The sequence below is a fragment of the Jaculus jaculus genome, chromosome 2, assembly GCF_020740685.1.
Source record: "Jaculus jaculus isolate mJacJac1 chromosome 2, mJacJac1.mat.Y.cur, whole genome shotgun sequence".
NCBI lineage: Eukaryota > Metazoa > Chordata > Mammalia > Rodentia > Dipodidae > Jaculus > Jaculus jaculus.
The window spans coordinates 32,281,205-32,300,326 of NC_059103.1; the positions used below are offsets into that span (position 1 = coordinate 32,281,205).

General features: G+C 50.4%; 2 protein-coding genes and 2 non-coding genes across 4 annotated transcripts; 3 read left to right on the forward strand and 1 right to left on the reverse strand.

The window, feature by feature from the left end:
- The first annotated feature begins 3,848 nt into the window (after positions 1-3,848).
- Positions 3,849-8,792, forward strand: LOC101604209 (suppressor of SWI4 1 homolog). Its single transcript, XM_012950906.2, has 11 exons — positions 3,849-4,011; positions 4,694-4,795; positions 4,986-5,036; positions 5,143-5,313; positions 7,202-7,278; positions 7,454-7,561; positions 7,635-7,758; positions 7,848-7,926; positions 8,034-8,163; positions 8,238-8,401; positions 8,481-8,792. The coding sequence occupies exons 1-11, from the start codon at positions 3,982-3,984 to the stop codon at positions 8,672-8,674; spliced, it is 1,230 nt and encodes a 409-aa protein (XP_012806360.2). The 5' UTR covers positions 3,849-3,981; the 3' UTR covers positions 8,675-8,792.
- On the forward strand, positions 4,836-4,921 carry LOC123459174. The gene has a single exon (XR_006636077.1). It is a non-coding gene; the product is annotated as a small nucleolar RNA SNORD105 (small nucleolar RNA).
- LOC123459184 lies at positions 7,312-7,391 on the forward strand. The gene has a single exon (XR_006636085.1). It is a non-coding gene; the product is annotated as a small nucleolar RNA U105B (small nucleolar RNA).
- A 1,828-nt stretch (positions 8,793-10,620) lies between the features above and the next one.
- On the reverse strand, positions 10,621-16,990 carry Eif3g (eukaryotic translation initiation factor 3 subunit G). Its single transcript, XM_004667414.3, has 11 exons — positions 16,887-16,990; positions 16,711-16,757; positions 16,085-16,168; positions 15,566-15,654; positions 15,373-15,432; positions 12,397-12,501; positions 12,125-12,314; positions 11,435-11,542; positions 11,188-11,324; positions 11,005-11,111; positions 10,621-10,717 (listed from the first exon to the last, which is right to left on the reverse strand). Exons 1-11 carry the CDS (start codon positions 16,904-16,906, stop codon positions 10,702-10,704), a joined length of 963 nt encoding a protein of 320 aa, XP_004667471.2. The 5' UTR covers positions 16,907-16,990; the 3' UTR covers positions 10,621-10,701.
- Between the last annotated feature and the right edge of the window lie 2,132 nt (positions 16,991-19,122).

Here is a 19,122-nt window from a genome sequence, read left to right on the forward strand (position 1 = left end):
GATATGGCACAAAAAGAAAAATCTTTGGATGATCTGTTGCCCGTTTAGCTGCAGTTGAGAGATTACAACCTTTGAGATTGGGCCAGCTGACCTGCACTGGGGCAACAGGAAGAATGTAGACTCTTTTGGAGGGGCCTGAGTACTTAAGAAGTGTCCTGTTCTCCAAAGTCTGCTTTATTGCCCCCTGGATTCACAATTTGGCACCCTACCTGGTATTATGGAGTATAAGAAATGCAGGAAAGAAAGGGTCATTGAGTTGGCAACACGGTCTTGTGTTTTGGAAATGGCCATGGGCAGTTGGAGCAGGTTTGCTGGATGCCTGCATGGAGAACTGATGGAGCCGTGAGGATGGACTGTAGGTTGCAGTGGAGATTCTGGCTAGCTAGCTGCCAAGGAGAGCTGCCAGCCCCAGGTGAAGTTTTCCAGGATTGTGAGTAGCCTACCTGGAGGGGCAGAATTGGAACGCCAGTGACTTGTTGATTAGGATTATTGAATTTGGAGACTTGTTACTGACTAGAGTTGTTGGACTTGAAGCTACAGAGTTTGATGTTTGCCCTGGTTGTTTTAAGTCTTGTATTGATTGAATATTTCTTTGCTATGCCCATTGCAATTTTTTGCAGTGTGAATGTTTATTTTGTGCCATTGTGGGTTTGGGGGGGGTGATATTATGGCTCAGTTAAAAGACCTTGGATTATGGTAGCTGGGCGTGGTGGCACACACCTTTAATCCCAGCACTTGGGAGGCAGAGGTAGGAGGATCACTGTAAGTTCGAGGCCACCCTGAGACTCCATAGTGAATTTCAGGTCAGCCTGGGCTAGAGTGAGACCCTACCTTGAAAAACCAAAAAAAAAAAAAAAAAAAAAAGACCTTGGATTATGGGATGTTTGAACATCATTGGGATTGATAAAAACTATGGGGACTTTTAAGTTGGACTGAATGCATTCTATTTCACATCATGTATGGATATCGGTTTACGGGGGCCAGGGGCAGAATGTGGTGGTTTGATTCAGGTGTCTCCCATAAACTTAGGTGTTCTGAATATTAGGTTCCCCAGATGATGGCAATAGGAAATTAAAGCCTCCTGGAGGTGGTGTATTGTTGGGGGCAGACTTATGGTTATTATAGCCAGTTTCCCCTTCCCAGTGTTTGGCACACTCCCCTGTTGCTATTGTCCACCTTATGTTGGCTAGGGGGTGATGTCCACCCTCTGCTCATACCATCATTTTTCCCTGCCATCATGGAGCTTCCCCTAGAGTCTGCAAGCCAAAATAACATCTCTTTTCCCACAAGCTGCTCTTGGTAAGGTGATTTCTACCAGCAACGTGAACTGGACTGCTATGGCATATAAACATCTAAAAAATGTTCTACATCCCTAGCCATCAGGAAAATGCAAATTAAAACTACTTTGAGATTCCATCTCACTTCTGTCAGAATGGCTACCATAATGAAAACAAATGACCATAAATGCAAGTGAGGATGTAGAAAAAGAGGAACCCTTCTACAATGCAATCTGGCCCAGCCATTATGGAAATCACTATGGGGGTTCCTGAGACAGTTAAAAATAGATTTACCATATGACCCACCTATACCAACCTAGGCATATATCCTAAGGACTCATCTCACTACCTTAGAGATACTTGCTCAACCATGTTTGTTGCCACTCTATTCACAGTAGCTAGGAAATTGAACCAGCCTAGATGTCCCTCAACTGATGAGAGGACAATGGAGATATAGCACATTTATACGATGGAGTTCTACTCAGTGGTAAAGAAAAATGAAGTTATGAAATTTGCAGGAAAATGGATGGATCTGGAAAGGATTATACTTAGTGAGGTAACCCAGGCCCAGAAGGCCAAACATCACATGTTTTCTCGCATAAGTGGATCCTAGCTACAAATGATTGGACTTCTGTGTGAGCTGGACTAAAACTCAGTAGCAGAGGCCAGTAAGTCTTTCTAGCTTACTGACATATAGGGATATAAAGGGGATAGAAGGAAGGGGGGACTTAAGAGGATGGCATTGTATATATGTAAGTAGAAGAACAGATTAATGGGAGTGGAAAGGGCTAATTGAGGTCAGGGGAGGAGACTGAGTAAAGGAAAGGTAGAGGGAGGGCTAATCAAAATCTAAGAGGGGGGGCTGGAGAGATGGCTCAGCGGGTAATCGTTTGCCTGTGAAGGACCCTAATTCAAGGCTCGATTCTCCAGGACCCATGTTAGCCAGATGCACAAGGGGGCGCACGCGTCTGGAGTTCATTTGCAGTGGCTGGAGGCCCTGGCATGCCCATTCTTTCTCTCTCTCTCTGCCTCTTTCTCTGTCTGTCGCTCTCAAATAAATAAAAAGTACCCAAAAAAATTTATAAAAAAATAAAATAAATAAATAAAAAATCTAAGAGGGTATGAATAAGTTACATGGAACACCTACATGTTTGGACAATGGCACACCCAGAAGCCATAGACTGTTACTAGAAAATTTACAGTGCCAGGGATGGGATACTTTCCAGTAAGTTGTTGGCCAGGGAGGACCCTGATTCCTCCAAAACATTATAGGTCATTGCCAAGGCTCTTGGTTTCCCACCAGGAATAGATGGTAGACCCTATTGCTGAAGACTCCACATATTTGAGCTGCAAAGTCACTGACAAATCCTGCTGGAGCTGAGCTGAAACCTCCTCAATGTAGGCCAGCTGGCAGAAAGCTGGAAAAATTTATGCTACATTGCAGTTCAATGGGAGAGAGAGAGAGAAATCAGTGGATATACTTAGTAGTGGACACTGCAAGCCTTAAATTTGTCCAGCCATATCAAATGAGCCAACATGTGCAATAGTGGCATGTGTATTATGGTGGAAACCAACCGCTCTCTAATTGGAAGCCCGTTCCATGGGAGGGAATGCATGCCTGATACTGAAAACCTACAATTGGGTTAGTCATAAGCCTTATGGATGTAATGCCTGCTAGTGTCTGACTAAATGAATATATTATGCTCACCAAACTGCCCGGTAAGCACTTCTCTTAATGTTCATACCCATATATTAATGCTACTCTCATTTTTGGGTAGAGAACCTTCTCTTTTCGAATGGTGGTGACCTTGGGATGAGTGAAAAGTCACCATAGTGCTGAGAAGAGACAGAGGAGTGCTCAGCACTGAAATATCTCTATCATACCTTCCAAGGCTCAGGGTCTACTGCAGAAGAGGTGACAGAAAGAATCTAAGAGCCACAGGAACATGCTCGTCCAGACACAAATTGGCCTGGATATCCATGACCTCACAGTGCCTGACACTACCTACACAAGACCATGATAATAGGAGGAAAAGATCATGACATCAAAATAAAAGAAAGACAGAGGGGGAGGGGATGTGATGGAAAGTGGAGTTTCGAAGGGGAAAGTGCGGGGAGGGAGGGAATTATCATGGGTTAGTCTACAATTATGGAAATTATCAATAAAAATTGAATGAAAGAAAGAGAGGGACGGAGGAAGGAAGGAAGAAAGAAAGAAAATAAATCAGCTGGAAGAAATGAGTCAGAAGAGATTTGAACCAGAAACTATGTGGCCCCGCCCCAGTTTCCATAGTGACAGGCCGGTGTCTCCATAGCAACCCCTCCAGGTTTTACGGCCACTTCCGGCAGGCCTGTTGTCGACGTCATCAGCAGGCGCGCTGCAAGCAGCGCGGAGTGAGCCCTGGGAGCCGGAAGTGACGGCAGAGGCGGCCTCGTGGAGGAGAAGGCAGCATGGGGCAGTCCGGGCGGGTAAGGCCTAGCGGTCCCGGGACCCAGAGAGGAGTGCGGCGCCGGCCCAGGCCCTGGCCCGGGCGGCCCGCTCACCGTTCTGTCGTCCTCGCAGTCCCGGCACCAGAAGCGCGCACGCGCCCAGGCGCAGCTCCGCAACCTCGAGGCCTACGCCGCGCAGCCGCACTCGTTCGTGTTCGCCCGGGGCCGCGCGGGCCGCAGCGTGCGGCAGCTCAGCCTGGATGTGCGGCGGGTCATGGAGCCGCTAACCGCCACCCGCTTGCAGGTGTGCTCCGAGCGGGGACGCCATGTCTGCGTCCTTCCACGTGTGGATCGGGGGTTTCCGAGCCTAACGGCTTAGGCTGGGAGGGCGGGGGATAGTTGGCTAGCGCCCGGCGGCCCTGGGTTCCATCGGTAGATGGTGCACGCCCTTAATCCCAGCACTTAGTAGGTAGAAGTTGGAAGCCAGCCTGGGACTACATAGTGAGCTCCCAGTCAGCTTGGGCTAGAATAAGACCCTACCGCAAAAAATGATAATAACGTAATAAGGGTGAGACTCGGTTGGTAGAATGCTTGACTAGTACAAAATAGGGCGGGGTGATGCTTTCTGCAAATCTAGTGCTCGGGAAGTGGAGGTAGAGGGCAAAAATAATGCGGATAGCAAAACTTGATTTCTCAAGTCTCATTGGCTGAAGAGGGTAGGAGCTTTTGTACTACCCTAGGCTTGTTGTTAGGGTAAGATATAGGCCTGATGTGGTGACCCTCTGTCTCTTACAGGAGAATAGAGTTCAACACTAGCCTAATCTACATAATGAGATGCTGGAAAGGGGGCTGGAAATGGTTGCTCAAAGGTTCTGGACAAAAGAAAAGGGATCAGATTAAAAATGGTGCTCCTCAATTAAAGTTTTAAGGTCTCGGCTTGGTGTGGAGGAGGGGAGGTCGTATCTGCTCCTTTCTGTAATGTGCAGGTTCGAAGGAAAAACTCGCTAAAGGACTGTGTGGCAGTGGCTGGGCCTCTTGGTGTCACACACTTCCTGATCCTGAGCAAAACGGACACCAGTGTCTACCTTGTGAGTGAGCACCACACCCTCCCTCCCCCAGTCTCCCTGTGTTCCCATCTCATGATGAACCCATGTGCCTCTGAGCTGCCATGACTCGGGCTTCAAAGTAAACGCTCTGAAGAGCTGGAATGGAAATTGCATCGTATTCTGTGCCCTGAATAGAGCACTCCACCTTCACCCATCTTTTTTTTGTCCATAGAAGCTGATGCGCCTCCCAGGAGGCCCCACCCTAACCTTCCAGATCAACAAGGTGAGGATTAGAGGTGTTTGAAGAGCCAGTTGGAGTTGATAGAACTGGACTCAGGGATGACTCAACCATGTGGGTAGTAAATCCCCCCCCTCGTCTTCCCCTGCAGTACACACTGGTGCGTGATGTGGTCTCGTCACTACGCCGCCACCGCATGCATGAGCAGCAGTTTGCCCACCCCCCACTCCTAGTGCTCAACAGCTTTGGACCCCAGGGTATGCATGTGAAGCTCATGGCTACCATGTTCCAGAATCTGTTCCCTTCCATCAACGTCCACAAGGTGGGTGGAGCACATGGCTTTTGGTGGAGATGGGTGGGCAGCAGGGCCTGAGGGCCCTATGTCCTGACCCATGGAACAGAGCTAGGAATGAGGCTCACACACAAAGTCTAAGGTTAAATTAAAGGACATAAGTGGACTGTCGTTTAGAGGAGTTTGGGGTGTTGGTGGTATGGGAGCCAAGCATGCTAAGTAAACGACAGCCGTTGTGTTTCAGTGTGAGGGTGTGTGCACACCTTTACATATGAGACCAGAGGACAGCCTCAGGTACCATCCTCAGATAGTTGTGTTTCACTGTGAGGGTGTGTGCATACCTTTACATATGAGACCAGAGGACAGCCTCAGGCATCGTCCTCAGATAGTTGTGTTTCAGTGTGAGGGTGTGTGCATACCTTTACATATGGAGACCAGAGGACAGCCTCAGGTACCATCCTCAGATAGTTGTGTTTCAGTGTGAGGGTGTGTGCACACCTTTACATATGGAGACCAGAGGACCGCCTTCAGGTATTGTCCTCACATAGGCTGTGTACCTTCTTTGAGACAGTTTCTCATTGACTTAGAGTTCACCAAATTAGGAGAGACCCAAAGATGATCTTTATTTGAGAGAAAGACAGATTGGGCATGCCAGGGCCTTCTGCCACTGCAAATGAACTCCAAATGCATGTGCCATTGTGTGCATTTGGCTTTACATGGGTACTGGGGAATCTAACCAGGCCATCCTCCTACCTCTGCCTCCCAAGTGCTGGTGTTAACGGTGTAGGTCACCATGCGCAGCTCTGTTTTGTCTCTTGAGGTTGAATCTCAAGTCTTAGCTCAGGCTGACTTGGAAAAGTGTGTGTAACCCAACCTGGCTTTGAACTCACTTTCTGCCTCAACCTTCCAAATGCAAGGATTTCAGATATGTGCCACCAAGCCCAGCAGGACCTGTCTGGTTCCAGAAGCCTGCCTTTTTTTTTTTTTCTAAGTAGTGTCTCACTCTGGCCCAGGCTGACCTGGAATTCTCAATGTAGTCTCAGGGTGGCCTTGAACTCATAGTGATCCTCCCACTTCTACCTCAGGAGTGCTGGGATTAAAGGTGTACACTACCACACCTGGCCAGAAGCCTAGCTTTTAAACCCCATCATGCATTGCTAAAGGCATTTGTAGTCTGCTGCCTGTGTTTAATTCCCCTAGCACCCATGCAAAGCCACATTCAGAGTGAGGCACATGAGTGAGGTTCCATGGTATGGTACACCCATATACATCATACAAATAAATCAGTAGCCAGGCACGGTGGTGTATACCTTTAATCCCCAGGGAGGCAGAGGTAGGGGGATTGCTGTCAGTTCCAGGTCAGCATGGGCCAGGGCAAAGATCCCTACCTCTAAAAAATGGGGGCAAAATAGATCTATGTGTGTGTGTGTGTGTGTGTGTGTGTGTGTGTGTATGTATGTATGTATGTATTTTTTTTCCGAGGTAGGGTCTCACTGTAGCTCAGGCTGACCTGGAATTCATTATGTAGTTCCAGGCTGTTTTTGAATTTACAGTGATCCTCTTACCTGTGCCTCCTGAGTGCTGGGATTAAAGACCCGGCTTATATATACAATTCTTAAAAAGTAGGGTTAGGGCTGGAGATATGGTTTAGCAGTTAAAGTGCTTGCCTGCAAAGCGTAAGGACCCAGGTTCGATTCCTTCAGTAGCCAAGTAAGCCAGATGCACAAGGTGGTACATGCCTCTAGAGTTATTTGCAGTGGCTGGAGAGCCTGGCACGTGCTCTTTCTCAAATAAGTAAAAATATATATATTTAAAAGATGGGCTACTAAGTCAACTGACCAGGATTTCTAACTAGTACCCCAGGAGATTGTGGAGGGGAGCAGTAAGGGGTTTAGCTCACAGGCCACCCTCCTTGCAGGTGAACCTGAACACCATCAAACGCTGTCTCCTCATCAACTATAACCCAGACTCCCAGGAGCTGGACTTCCGCCACTAGTGAGTGCTCCAGGGTCAAGTGGGGAGCAAGTGTCCTGTGTGGTTGATGATTACAGTGCTTCTGAGACAAAGTGATTGCTCAGTCTCAAAGTAAACGCTCTGACGCACAGAGGGAAGGACAGGGTATGCCACTAGCTGCCAGCCCTCCCCTCACTGCCACCTCCTGCCCCTGCAGCAGCATCAAGGTGGTCCCTGTGGGCGCCAGCCGTGGCATGAAGAAGCTGCTGCAAGAAAAGTTCCCCAACATGAGTCGTCTGCAGGACATCAGCGAGCTGCTGGCCACGTGAGCAGTGTGGGCTCCAGAGCCGCCCGGGCAAGCCTGGGTGTCCTGCTGACCCCCCTTGTTCCCTGCACAGGGGTGCTGGGCTGTCGGAAAGCGAGGCAGAGCCAGATGGGGAGCACAACATTGCGGAGCTGCCCCAGGCCGTGGCAGGCCGAGGTAACATGGCAGCACAGCAGAGTGCCATCCGGCTGACGGAGGTGAGTGTGCAAGGTGGGCATTTGGAGGTGGACAGGGGAGCCTACGGTCCCAGCCTGGAGGCAGGCCTCATGTTTCTGTGCCTCTCCAGATTGGCCCACGGATGACGCTACAGCTAATTAAGATCCAGGAGGGCGTGGGTAACGGCAACGTGCTGTTCCACAGTTTTGGTGAGGGGCACTGGCAGCAGGGGTGCTGTGCATGGATAAGGTAGGGTGGCTGGTGCCCCAACCCACAGGGATCTCTGACCTTGATCTCTGCTCTCCGTGCGGCTCAGTGCACAAGACAGAGGCGGAGCTCCAGGCCATCCTGGCAGCCAAGGAGGAGAAGTTGCGGCTCAAGGCCCTGCGACAGGAACAGCAGGCTCTGAACGTGCAGCGCAAGCAGGAGCAGCGCCATGCCCACAAGTGGGTGCGAGGTAGTGGGCTGTTCATAGGGCCTCGCCGCATTGCAGGCTGACCCACCATTCCCCTACATCCAGGAAGAAGAGTCTGGCAGGCATGAAGCGAGCACACAGAGAGGCTGATGGTGACAGTGATGCAGAGGACCCTGGGGCGCCTCCAGAGGCTGAGGGAGCCAGTCGACCAGACTCAGAGGACGAAGCGGAGTACTTCCGCCAGGCAGTGGGGAAGGAGCCCGATGAGGGTATGCTGTAGGGTTCCTGTATTTGGTATTGGGCTAGCTTTATATCCCCTGGGGTCCCTAACCCTCTGTCTCTTCACAGACCTGTTCCCACAAGCCACCAAGAAGCAGCAGGTGGGGCCTCCAGGCAAGAGGAGGAGGGTAAAAGAGCGAAGACCGGGTCGAGGTGGGGGCCAGGGCAGCAACTGGCGGCCTCCCAAGCCCCAAGGAGCCCAGGCCAAGAAGCCAAAGCCCAGAGTGAGAGCCCAGGGCAGGCCACCCAAGAGAGGGGCCTGAGCCCACCTAGGAGTGGATGTAATGTGGATGCCCCACGTTGGGGCCCGGAGCCACCGGATTCCTTTTATAAAGGAGCTCTTCCCCCACTTTACCCTCCAATAAAACCCATTGAAGCAGAGCCCAATAGGAGACTCTTCTTGCTGGGGACTGGGTACCCATAGGACTGCCTAGGGTCCTGTTCTCTTCCCCTTCCTGAGCAGTGAGACTGCCTTCTAGTTTCCTAGCTTCTGGGCTTAAAGTAGGCAGGCCTTGCCTATCCATGGTGCAATAAGGAAGCTAGCTAGGACAGCCAGCAAGTCACTGCTCTTGCAAGGCTTTGGTAAATGGGATTTTCATGGTTTTTTGAGGTAGGGTGACCTCTTACCTTTGCCTTCCACACCAGTGCCACATAGGCCCTCAGTGCCTCCACAGCCTGTGCCCTTTGAGGAGGTCACATCAGATCCTAAGCTCAGCTATGGTGGAAGCATTAGCTCACCCTGGTGCTATCTAGTGGTGTGGGGCCTCCATAGGCCAGGGGTAGGGTAGTGTGACAAGTTCCAGTGGAGCAGCTTGTATTGCACAGGAAGTTGGGAACTCTTCGACCACACAGCACTGGGTGGTAACTACAGCCTTGTGCAGACCAAGGACCCTGGCCCATCCATTCAGTCTGAGCCAAGCAAAGGCAGGCTGGTCCTTCCGGGGAAGTGGTAGCCCTACCTGCATCAACAGTACAGCCCAGCTTGCACAACTGGTCACTGCAAGATCCAAGGTGAGGACAGGAGCCCTGCCAAGTTGGAAGGGGCTCAGCTGATGACACCCTCCCCACAGGTACCAAGTTTTGTCCATGTAACTTCAGAAACTGCCAACTCCAACCTCAGTGGCTTCAGGAATTTTTCTGGCCCGTCCTGGGCTGTTTCTGATGACCACAGCTGGCCTGGTCTATACTGCTTCATCACCCAAAAAGCAACAGCCATGAACCCTGGACTTGTATGTACAGCTGGTAATCAGCAACATGTGCTGACACTGCCCCCACCCCACTGACCACCTACTTCCAACCCTCCCAAGATCTAGAGCACTTCCTTTCCACCTACAACCTGCTAGGTGGTGTCCTCTTCACCTTTGTCAGCCTCTACCACTACCTGGGGGTGCTACACCCCTTCTTCACCTGTAGCCACTGCGCTGCAGACCAAGCGTACCAGTGACAGCCAGTGTCATTAGCTGGGCCCTACTGGCCCATGCTTGGCTTCTCCCACCTGAAGCAAGCTCAGCCTAGGCCAGGGGTGTACAGCGTGGCCAGCCCACAGGACAATCTCAAGTGCCCAGGGACAACTGATGACAGATGGCCATCTGTCAGCCTATGGCTTGGTGTTAGCAGTACTGGGTGGCATCCTGCCACTGCTGCTTACGCTTACCTATGGAGCACTGGGGTGGGTTATACTGTGCACATGGCATGATGTCAACAGAGAAGCTCCATGTGATACTGGTGCCCAAAGGTGTGGCCCTCTATACCAGCCCAAGAACGCTGTTCAGGAGCAGGCTATGGAAGCATTGGGGCTCAGACCCTACTTAGGCTAGTAGACCACATACACCTTTGTGCCCCTGGTCACCTGCATACACCTGCTGCTCTACATGGCTTGGGGCACATAGCCTGGGCTACAGCTGCTGGCATCAGAATCACAGGGACAGGAACCCTGGCCAAGCTCTACCTTTTAGTCACAACTAGCCACCACATCTCAAGCCAAACCCTAGCTGACCTACCTAACACCACAAGGGCTAATCACCTGACTTATGTTGAACATGCACAGGGTTGTGACAACAGGCCAATGTGACAGACCAAGAAGCCTTATGGATGCCTGTGCTCCTGTTGGCACTGGTTACCACACACACCCCTCCCTATAAGTACCAGGTCTAAGAGGGTAGGCCCCACCCACCACAAGGGAGTGACGTGAGAAAGAACAACACACAGGTTACTTTGAGCCTTTTTACTGCTCTGAGTCAGCTCTCTGTCCCCAAAGGTCTGGATAGTGGTGGTAGTGACATCAGGTGGCTCAGTTGGTTGATGGCCTGGAGAGAGGGAAGGAGAGAGAGGACATGAGGAAGTAGGCCTGGGGGGCTTCAACCTTGACGGGCACCTGAGATGCACACAAGCACAAAGGTGAACTGTGCCTGCTGGTACACTGGCATTGGGCTGCAGTTGAGACAGCATATGCAGGTAGGGATTTTGCAAAATAATAAGGGAATTGCTCCCTCAGAACAGGACTGTGATTCCTGAACTGGCACATAGCAAGCCTGGGTGGGTGCAGGGCACACAGTGTGCCAGGGAGAGGTTATCAGGCAGGCAGGATTCTTACTTGGCCCACTCAACGTTGAGGATGAGATGGTCGTAGCCAAAACCAGACACCCCAGCGATGGCACGAGCGGCGTCCTCCCGGCGGTGGAAGCTGATGAAGGCGAAGCCCTGAGGCAGAGGCAGGGTCAAGGGAAAGCCCCAGATCACAGACTCCCACAACCAGCCAGGAACCCAGGCCACCCACCTTGGACTGGCCAGTGGTCTTATCTTTGGCCAGATAGATGCGGGAGATGGAGCCAAAGGGCCGGAAGAGCTCCTGCAGGTCAGTCTCCCGTGTGTCCTCAGACAGATTGGTGACACGGATGGTGGCATTGTCATCAGCTGTGTGGGCAGGACAAAACTAGTGAGCAAGCCCAGCCCCATGCCTGAGAAGCAGGGATAATTACAGGGTTTAGGAGTGTTTGCCCACTTCTGCAGCCCGAGTCCCTCACCTCTGCGGTTGGGCTGCATAGACTCCCCTCGGCGGCTGGCCCCATCACGCAGGCTTGGTGGCACATACTTCCCTGTCTTGTTCTGGGCAGCTTGCACTGGCTCCAGTTCTGGATAACAAAAGGACTATCATACACTCAGCCCTGCCCTGGGCCTGGAATGCAGACCTGCCCAATGACACCCTGTGCACCCAACCACAGGCAACAAGTGATCCCTTTGAGGTTCTGCTGAAGAAGCCAACACCCTCCAAGACCCAAGGTAATAATATTGGCAGAGTAAAAGCCAGGAGAGAGACAACCCAGATGCCCAGGCACAATACATACTGGCAGTGCCTAGGTTGCCTGTGTGTGGTGGGTAACAAGTGTGACTGGCATGTGGATCACTGGAGGAAGCAACCCACACAAGCAACCAGCAAACCATTTTAAGGACTCAAACCATAGAATTACAAGAGTCCCATGCATGAATGTGTATGCACACACTCATGAGGCAGCAATGTGAGTGTCCGATAGCAGAAGCATATTCAATAGTGCCAACAGCAGCCAGTCACCCCTATTGGGAAAAATTGTCCCCCAAGCTCATTTGGCAGGTGCACACACTAGTGTACACACAATATTCACCCCATCGACTGCCCAAGCACACATGCCAACAGCCAGTGACAACCCAGCACTCTACCATGCAACCCCAGCCCACACCTCCAGGCAACTTCTCCTTCTCGCCAGTGGAAAGGCCCAGTTGCTCAGCCAGCTCCTTTTGCATGGGCCCCAATGTGTCCTTGTAGGGGCAGCGGGTGGTCCAGTGGTCACCCTTGCAAATACGGCAGGACACAATCTTCTGGCCCTTGAGCTTATTCATGGGGTCCTCCTCCTCCTGGCAATTCAGGTCCTGAGGGAGGGAGCAGCCAGAAACGCTGTAGTGAGTAGGTGTCAGCCCTACCACTACCACCACTGCAGGTCACCCCACTCACCTCTTTGCTAGTGATGAATGTCATGGAGACGTCATCACTGACTGTGGTGGTGGCCACATTGGGCCCTGGTGGGTCAAACTCAGAATTCCCAAATTTCTTCCAGTTCTAGGATCAAAGAGGGATAGGGGCACAGGTGAGGGAAAAGGTTAAATGGGGTCTCACAATGGGGAAGGCAAGGCCTACATCCATCACCACCAGAATACCTGGGCCCTGAACCCTACATTTCACCCTCCCCAAGAGCCCACTGTAAAAGTAACAGTGACAACTTCCATTTCTAAGTGAATCTTCCTAGATTTTCTAGTTTCATGGTAGCTCCAGGAAGCAGGGGACTTCAGTCAGACTAAAGTTCCAAGTAGAAGAAAAGATAGTCACTGGGCTGGGGAGATGGCTCAGTGGTTAAAGACATTTGCTTGCAAAGCCTGTCAGCCTGGGTTTGATTCCCCCAGTACCCGCATCAAGCCAGATGCATAAAGTGGCACATGCAACTGGAGTTCACTTACAGAGGGAAAAGGCTCTGGCATGCCCATTCTCTCTCTCCACAAAAAAGTCTGATTATTTTTTTAAAGTAAAAGCCAGGTTTAATCCCAGCACTTGGGAAGCAGAGGGAGGAGGATCTCTGTGAGTATGAGGTCAGCCTCAGACTATCTCCAAAAATAAAAAAAGATAAATAGAGCCACCTAAGTTATGCACACCTAAGTTCAATCCCCAGCACTCACATAAAAAGATGGGCATGGGTACAAGCCCAGTGCTGAAGCAGGTAGAGACAGGAGGATAGCAGGCTGCCAGTCTAAATGGAAAAGGAGTTCCAAGCTCAGGGAAAAAAGGCAAGAGAGTGACAGAGGAGGATACCTGCTGTCTTCCTCTGGCCTCCACACATGTACACGTGGGGTGAACACATATGCACACATGTGTACATACATACCACACACACACCAAAAAAATTAATTTAAAAAATAAAGCCAGAGCCGGGGATGTTGGCACATGCCTTTAATCCCAGCACTCAGGAGGCAGAGGTAGGAGAACCACCCTGAGTTTGAGGCCACCCTGAGACTGCATAGTGAATTCCAGGTGAGCCTGGGCTGGTGTGACAGCCTATCTCAGAAACAAACAAAAAAAACAAGAAACCGGGCATGGTGACACATGCATTTAATCCAAGCAATCAGGAAGCAGAAATAGGAGGATCACTGTGAGTTCCAGGTCAGCCTGAGCTTGAGTGAGAACCAACCTCAGAAAAAAAAAAGGGGGGGGGTGCGCTGGGTGGGGAGATAGCTCAAGGGTTAAAGGTACTGACTTGCAAAACATACCAACCCAGGTTCAGTTCCCCAGTACTCACACAGACAGATGCAAAATGTGGTGCGTGCATCTGGAGTTTTCAGAGGCAAGAGGTTCTGTTGTGTATGCATGTATGTGTGTGTGTACACACACACGAGCAAGTTAACTTTTTAATATATTTTATTTATTTACTTAAGAGAGACACAAGGAAGGGATGGAGAGAGGGAAAGAATGGGCATGCCAAGGGGCTCCAGCCACTGCAAAAAAACTCCAGATGCATGCGCCACCTTGTGCATCTGGCTTACATGGGTCCTGAAAATAACTGAACCCAAGTCCTTTGGCTTTGCAGGCAAACGCCTAAACTGCTAAGCCATCTCACCAGCACTAATTGTTTTTTAAGAACAAACTCCATACACACACACCATATTGTGTATCTGGCTTTATGTGGGTCCTGGGAATCGAGCCTAGGTCCTTTGGCTCCGCAGACAAGTAACTTAACTGCTAAGCCAACTCTACAGCCCCAAGTAAATATTTTTTTTCCTATGTTTTTTTGAGGTAGGGTCTCACTCTAGCCCCGGGTGACCTGGAATTCACTGTGTAATTTCAGGGTATCCTCGACTCACAGCGACACACCTCAGCCTCCGAAGTTGCTGGGATGAAAGGCATGTGCCACCATGCCCAGCCAAATAAAAATTTTTAAATATTTTATTTACTTGCAAGCAGAGAGAAAAGAAACCGACAGAGAGAATGGGCATGCCAAGACCTCTAGCTCCTGCAAATAGACTCCAGATGTATGCACCACTTTGTGCATCTGGCTTTACGCAGGAACTGGAAAACTGAACTCAGTCGTGAGGCTCTTTAGGCAAGCGCCTTAAGTTGAGCTACCTCTCCAGTCTCAACACACATACAGTCAAAAAGTATATATAGTTGGGCACGGTGGTACACGCCTTTAATCCCAGCACTCGGGAAGCCAGAATTAGGAGGATAGCCCTGAGTTCAAGGCCACCCTGGGACCACATAGTAGAGTGAATTCCAGGTCAGTTTGGGCTAGAGTGAGACCCTACCTCCCAAAAAAAGAAAAAAAAAAAAAAATTAAACATGGTAGCACACCCCTTTAACCCCAGCACTTGGGAGGCAGAGGGAGGAGAATCACCATGAGTTCAAGGCCACCTTGAAACTACATAGTGAATTCCAGGTCAGCCTGGGCTAAAATGAGACCTTACCTTGAAAAAAAAAATCAAAGTATACAGATAGATAGATATAGGCTGGAGCAAATATCTTAGCAGTTAAACCCTTATCTCTGAAGCCTAAGGACCCAGGTTCAATTACCCAATATCCACATAGGCCAAATGCAAAAGTGGTACATGCAACTGGAGTTCGTGTACAGTGGCTAGAGGCCCTACCATGCCCATTCTCTTATCTATCTCCTCCTCCTCCTCTCAAATAAGTAAAATATTAAATATGAGTGCTTTCAGTACTCCGGAGGCTAAGTTTGAAGATAGCCTGGACTATAAAGAAAGATGCTCCTCCCCACACCGCCTGTCTCAAAAAAAAAAAGCTAATCCCATCTATTCCCGTGTCCTGGACTTTTTCAGGGCCCCACAAGAGTGAAAATATCTCTATTTTACTTTGAAAAACAAGGGTCCCAAATTCCTCTGAATCAGGCCTAGGGGAACCCCCAAAACAGGGAAAGAAAGGTCTCACCTTTCTTCTTGCCACAGCTTTTGAGGCCTTGCGGGTCTCAATCCTAAAGGTTCTGACAATCTGTGGATCGGATGGGAGACAGAAGGGCTTCTTGGGACAAGCACAGACTCAAGCAACATACCCCAACCCTCATTAGTTACCTAAGTGCCCAGTGCACAAGGCCACTCACCTTCTGTCCCTGCCCCAGCCTTACCTTGAACTTCTTGCCGTCCTCGTCCATCTTGTACTCAGTCACTGTCTTTATGTTTCCATTGATGACCTCCTTGGGAGGTGGCAGTGGTGCTGGGGAAAGGTGACAGCAACTGAGCCCCTGGTACTAGGAGGATCCCTGTGAGTTCGAGGCCACCCTGAGACTACATAGTGAATTCTAAGTCCACCTCAGAAAAAGGGGGGGAGGGCTGGAGAAATGGCTTAGCAGTTAAGGTGCTAGCCTAACTGTGATGCCTAAGGATGCAGGTTTGATTCCCCAGTAAGTCGGATACACAAGGTGTTCGTTTGTAGTGGCTAGAGGACCTGGCGTGCCCATTCTCATATTCTCTCTATCTGCTTTTATCTGTGTCTTTCTCACAAATAAATATTTTTTAAATCCTATTTGTTATGCATATATACATACTTCTTTTTTTCATTCATTCTGCCTCTAGAGAATCCTGACCAATACAGAAATCAAATGTAGGTTGTGGGGGAAGGGGATGGAAGTGACCCCACCACTCACCTCCAGGCAGTAGTTCAGGCTCTGGACTTGTGTCGCCAGTGGGTAGAGGGATCCCCTTCAGGAGCTCGCTGGTGACACATTTGTCTGCCAGAAAGGAAGACGGGGAGGAGTTAAGGTCAGATGCAAGGTGGGAGCTTCCAAAGGTAATATGCAAGAAGTTGGGGGTGACACCCATTCCAAGAGCACAGAAGTAAGGATCATGGCACAGAAGGGTTGAATAATTTGTGCACTGACAAAGGTGGTGATCCCTGGACGTGGTAGCTAGCTCTTGCCTATTGTTCCTGGACAAGAGGCTGAGGAAGGAGGTTTACCCAAGTTCAAAACCAGCCTGGACTACAATGAGTCCCTGCATCAAAGAAAAGAAAAAAGTTGGGGAATCCCTGGCCCGAGGTGAGAGTTGAGGGCGAGTTACAAAGCCACCAGCGGGCTGGTACAAGGGCAGGCGACAGGCTGTTCCGACTTCCTCCCCACGCAGGGGGCAGCTGCGGAACTCGGGCGCGGGCAGTGGAGCTGGCAGCAGGTGGGCCCCAAGGACGACGACACGGTGTAGGAGAGGACGTCGAAGCACGCGGAAATGAGCGGACAGGTGACAGCCGCGAGGACCCAGGGCGGTCGGATAGACTCACCGTCGTCTCCCTCCTCTTCCACCTGGTCCGCCCAGCTGGGCTTCGAACTGCGGGGACAAGTTTGCGGGAAAGATATGCTCGCGAGCCCTGGCCTCCGCCTGGACGTCCCAGAGCCCCGTGACACGCCCCAGAACCCTCGGACCGCTTCCGGAATCCCCCTCCGCCGCCCCACTCACTCAAAATCGCCGGTGGGCATCGCGCAGCCGGGCTCCACGCAGCCGCCGGCAGGAGGACGGAAGAGCACGAGCACCGAGAGTTCCGGTGTCCGCCTCCGCTCCCTAGAGCGCCCCGGATGCGGAGTCTGTGGCGCAGCGCCCCCTACGCCCGGAGCCGGAGGTGCAGGCGGACGGCGGGTGCGCGAGCGCCAAGCAGCGCTGCAGAATGTATTAGCCTCCGCAGGAGGGCAAGGTGGCCTAGAACTACAGCGTCTCAGTGTAGCCCAGGCCGACATAGAATTCTCTGTACCGAAGACTGGCCTTGGACTCACTGTGATTCTCAGGTTCTTGAGTGCTGGAATTATAGACATGGGCCATGTTTGCTTTTTATTTATTCTTTTTCGAGGTACGTCTCACTTTAGCCCAGGCTGACCTGGAATTTACTATGTAGTTCCAGGCTGGCCTCAACTCACCTCTGCTTCATGAGCCCTGGGATTAAAGGCATCCACCACCACGCCAGTCTCTTTTTAAAAAATTGTTTATTTATTATTAGGCAGAGACAGAGAGAATGGGCATGCCAGGACCTTTAGCCACTACAAACAAACTCCTGACACATGCACCAACTTGTGCATCTGGCTTTGAAGGAACCCCAGGCGGGGGACCCCACGCTCTGCCCGGATATGGCGACACCCCAAATCACTCCCGAGAAGCGGTCTTGATGCAAACTGCAAGAGGATTTTATTCCAAGCGCGCTGGGGCCCACAGTCGTACAGGGGTAGAGGACTGCAGAGCCCCAAATGCAGGAACGGGACAGTTTTTATAGGGTTTCTAACAAAGCCTGTGCATTAGACCAATCATTTTTTTAATATCAGGAGGGTGCGAGCCAGTCAGTTTGTGCCACTCCATAGTTTCTAAGCTAATTAGTTTAATTTGTTCTAGCCCCTCGTGGACCAATCATTCTCTTATGACCTTGGTGGTCAGCATTTGCGCAGGTCCTTGGGTGGGGGTAGCAGAGTGTGGTATCAGTCTCCTATGACCTTGGAGGTCTGAGGCAGGCTGCTACAGCTTATGGTGCGAGCTACTAAGGCTTACAGTGTGGGCTATTAAGGCTTATGGTGCAGGCTATTTACAGAAACCAAATAAGTGGTTCACTTCATTACTCATTTCCCATCCTCGAGGGCTATCTCATGCCCTTTTTACCTAGTTTGATATTAGGAGCGGGCTCTGATATAATGAGAAGAGGGATTCTTTACTTGCTTCCGACAGAGAGTAAAGCCTGGAGTTTGAGGTATGCAGGGGCCCGCTTAAGCTCCCTTTGGAGCATGATAGTATTTCTGGGCTTCTGAATTCTTAGGCCTTTCAGCTTACATGGGTCCTGGGGAATTAAACCTGAGTCCTTTGGCTTCTCAGGCAAACACCTTAACCACTAAGCCTTTTTTTTTGGGAGGGGGGGAGTTCGAGGTACGGTCTCACTCTAGCCCAGGCTAACCTGGAATCCACTATGAAGTCTCAGGGTGGCCTCGAATTCACAGCAATCCTCCTACCTCTGCCTCTCAAGTGTTGGCCTTTCATTTATTTTTTTTTTGTTCATTTTTTATTTATTTATTTGAGAGCGACAGACACAGAGAGAAAGACAGAGGGAGAGAGAGAGAATGGGCGCACCAGGGCTTCCAGCCTCTGCAAACGAACTCCAGACGCATGTGCCCCCTTGTGCATCTGGCTAACGTGGGACCTGGGGAACCAAGCCTCGAACCGGAGTTCTTAGGCTTCACAGGCAAGCGCTTAACTGCTAAGCATCTCTCCAGCCCCTTTTATTTTTTTTCCTTTTATTTTTTTTAATGTAACTTATTTTGTTTCCATTTATTGCCTTTTGAAGAGAAAAATCTAAACTTTTCTTCTGTGTCCCTATTTGTTTATACTTTATTTTTTTTATTTTTATTTTTTATTTATTTATTTGAGAGCGACAGACACAGAGAGAAAGACAGATAGAGGGAGAGAGAGAGAATGGGCGCGCTGGGGCTTCCAGCCTCTGCAAACGAACTCCAGATGCGTGCGCCCCCTTGTGCATCTGGCTAACGTGGGATCTGGGGAACCGAGCCTCGAACTGGAGTTCTTAGGCTTCACAGGCAAGCGCTTAACCGCTAAGCATCTCTCCAGCCCCTTTTATTTTTTTTCCTTTTATTTTTTTTAATGTAACTTATTTTGTTTCCATTTATTGCCTTTTGAAGAGAAAAATCTAAACTTTTCTTCTGTGTCC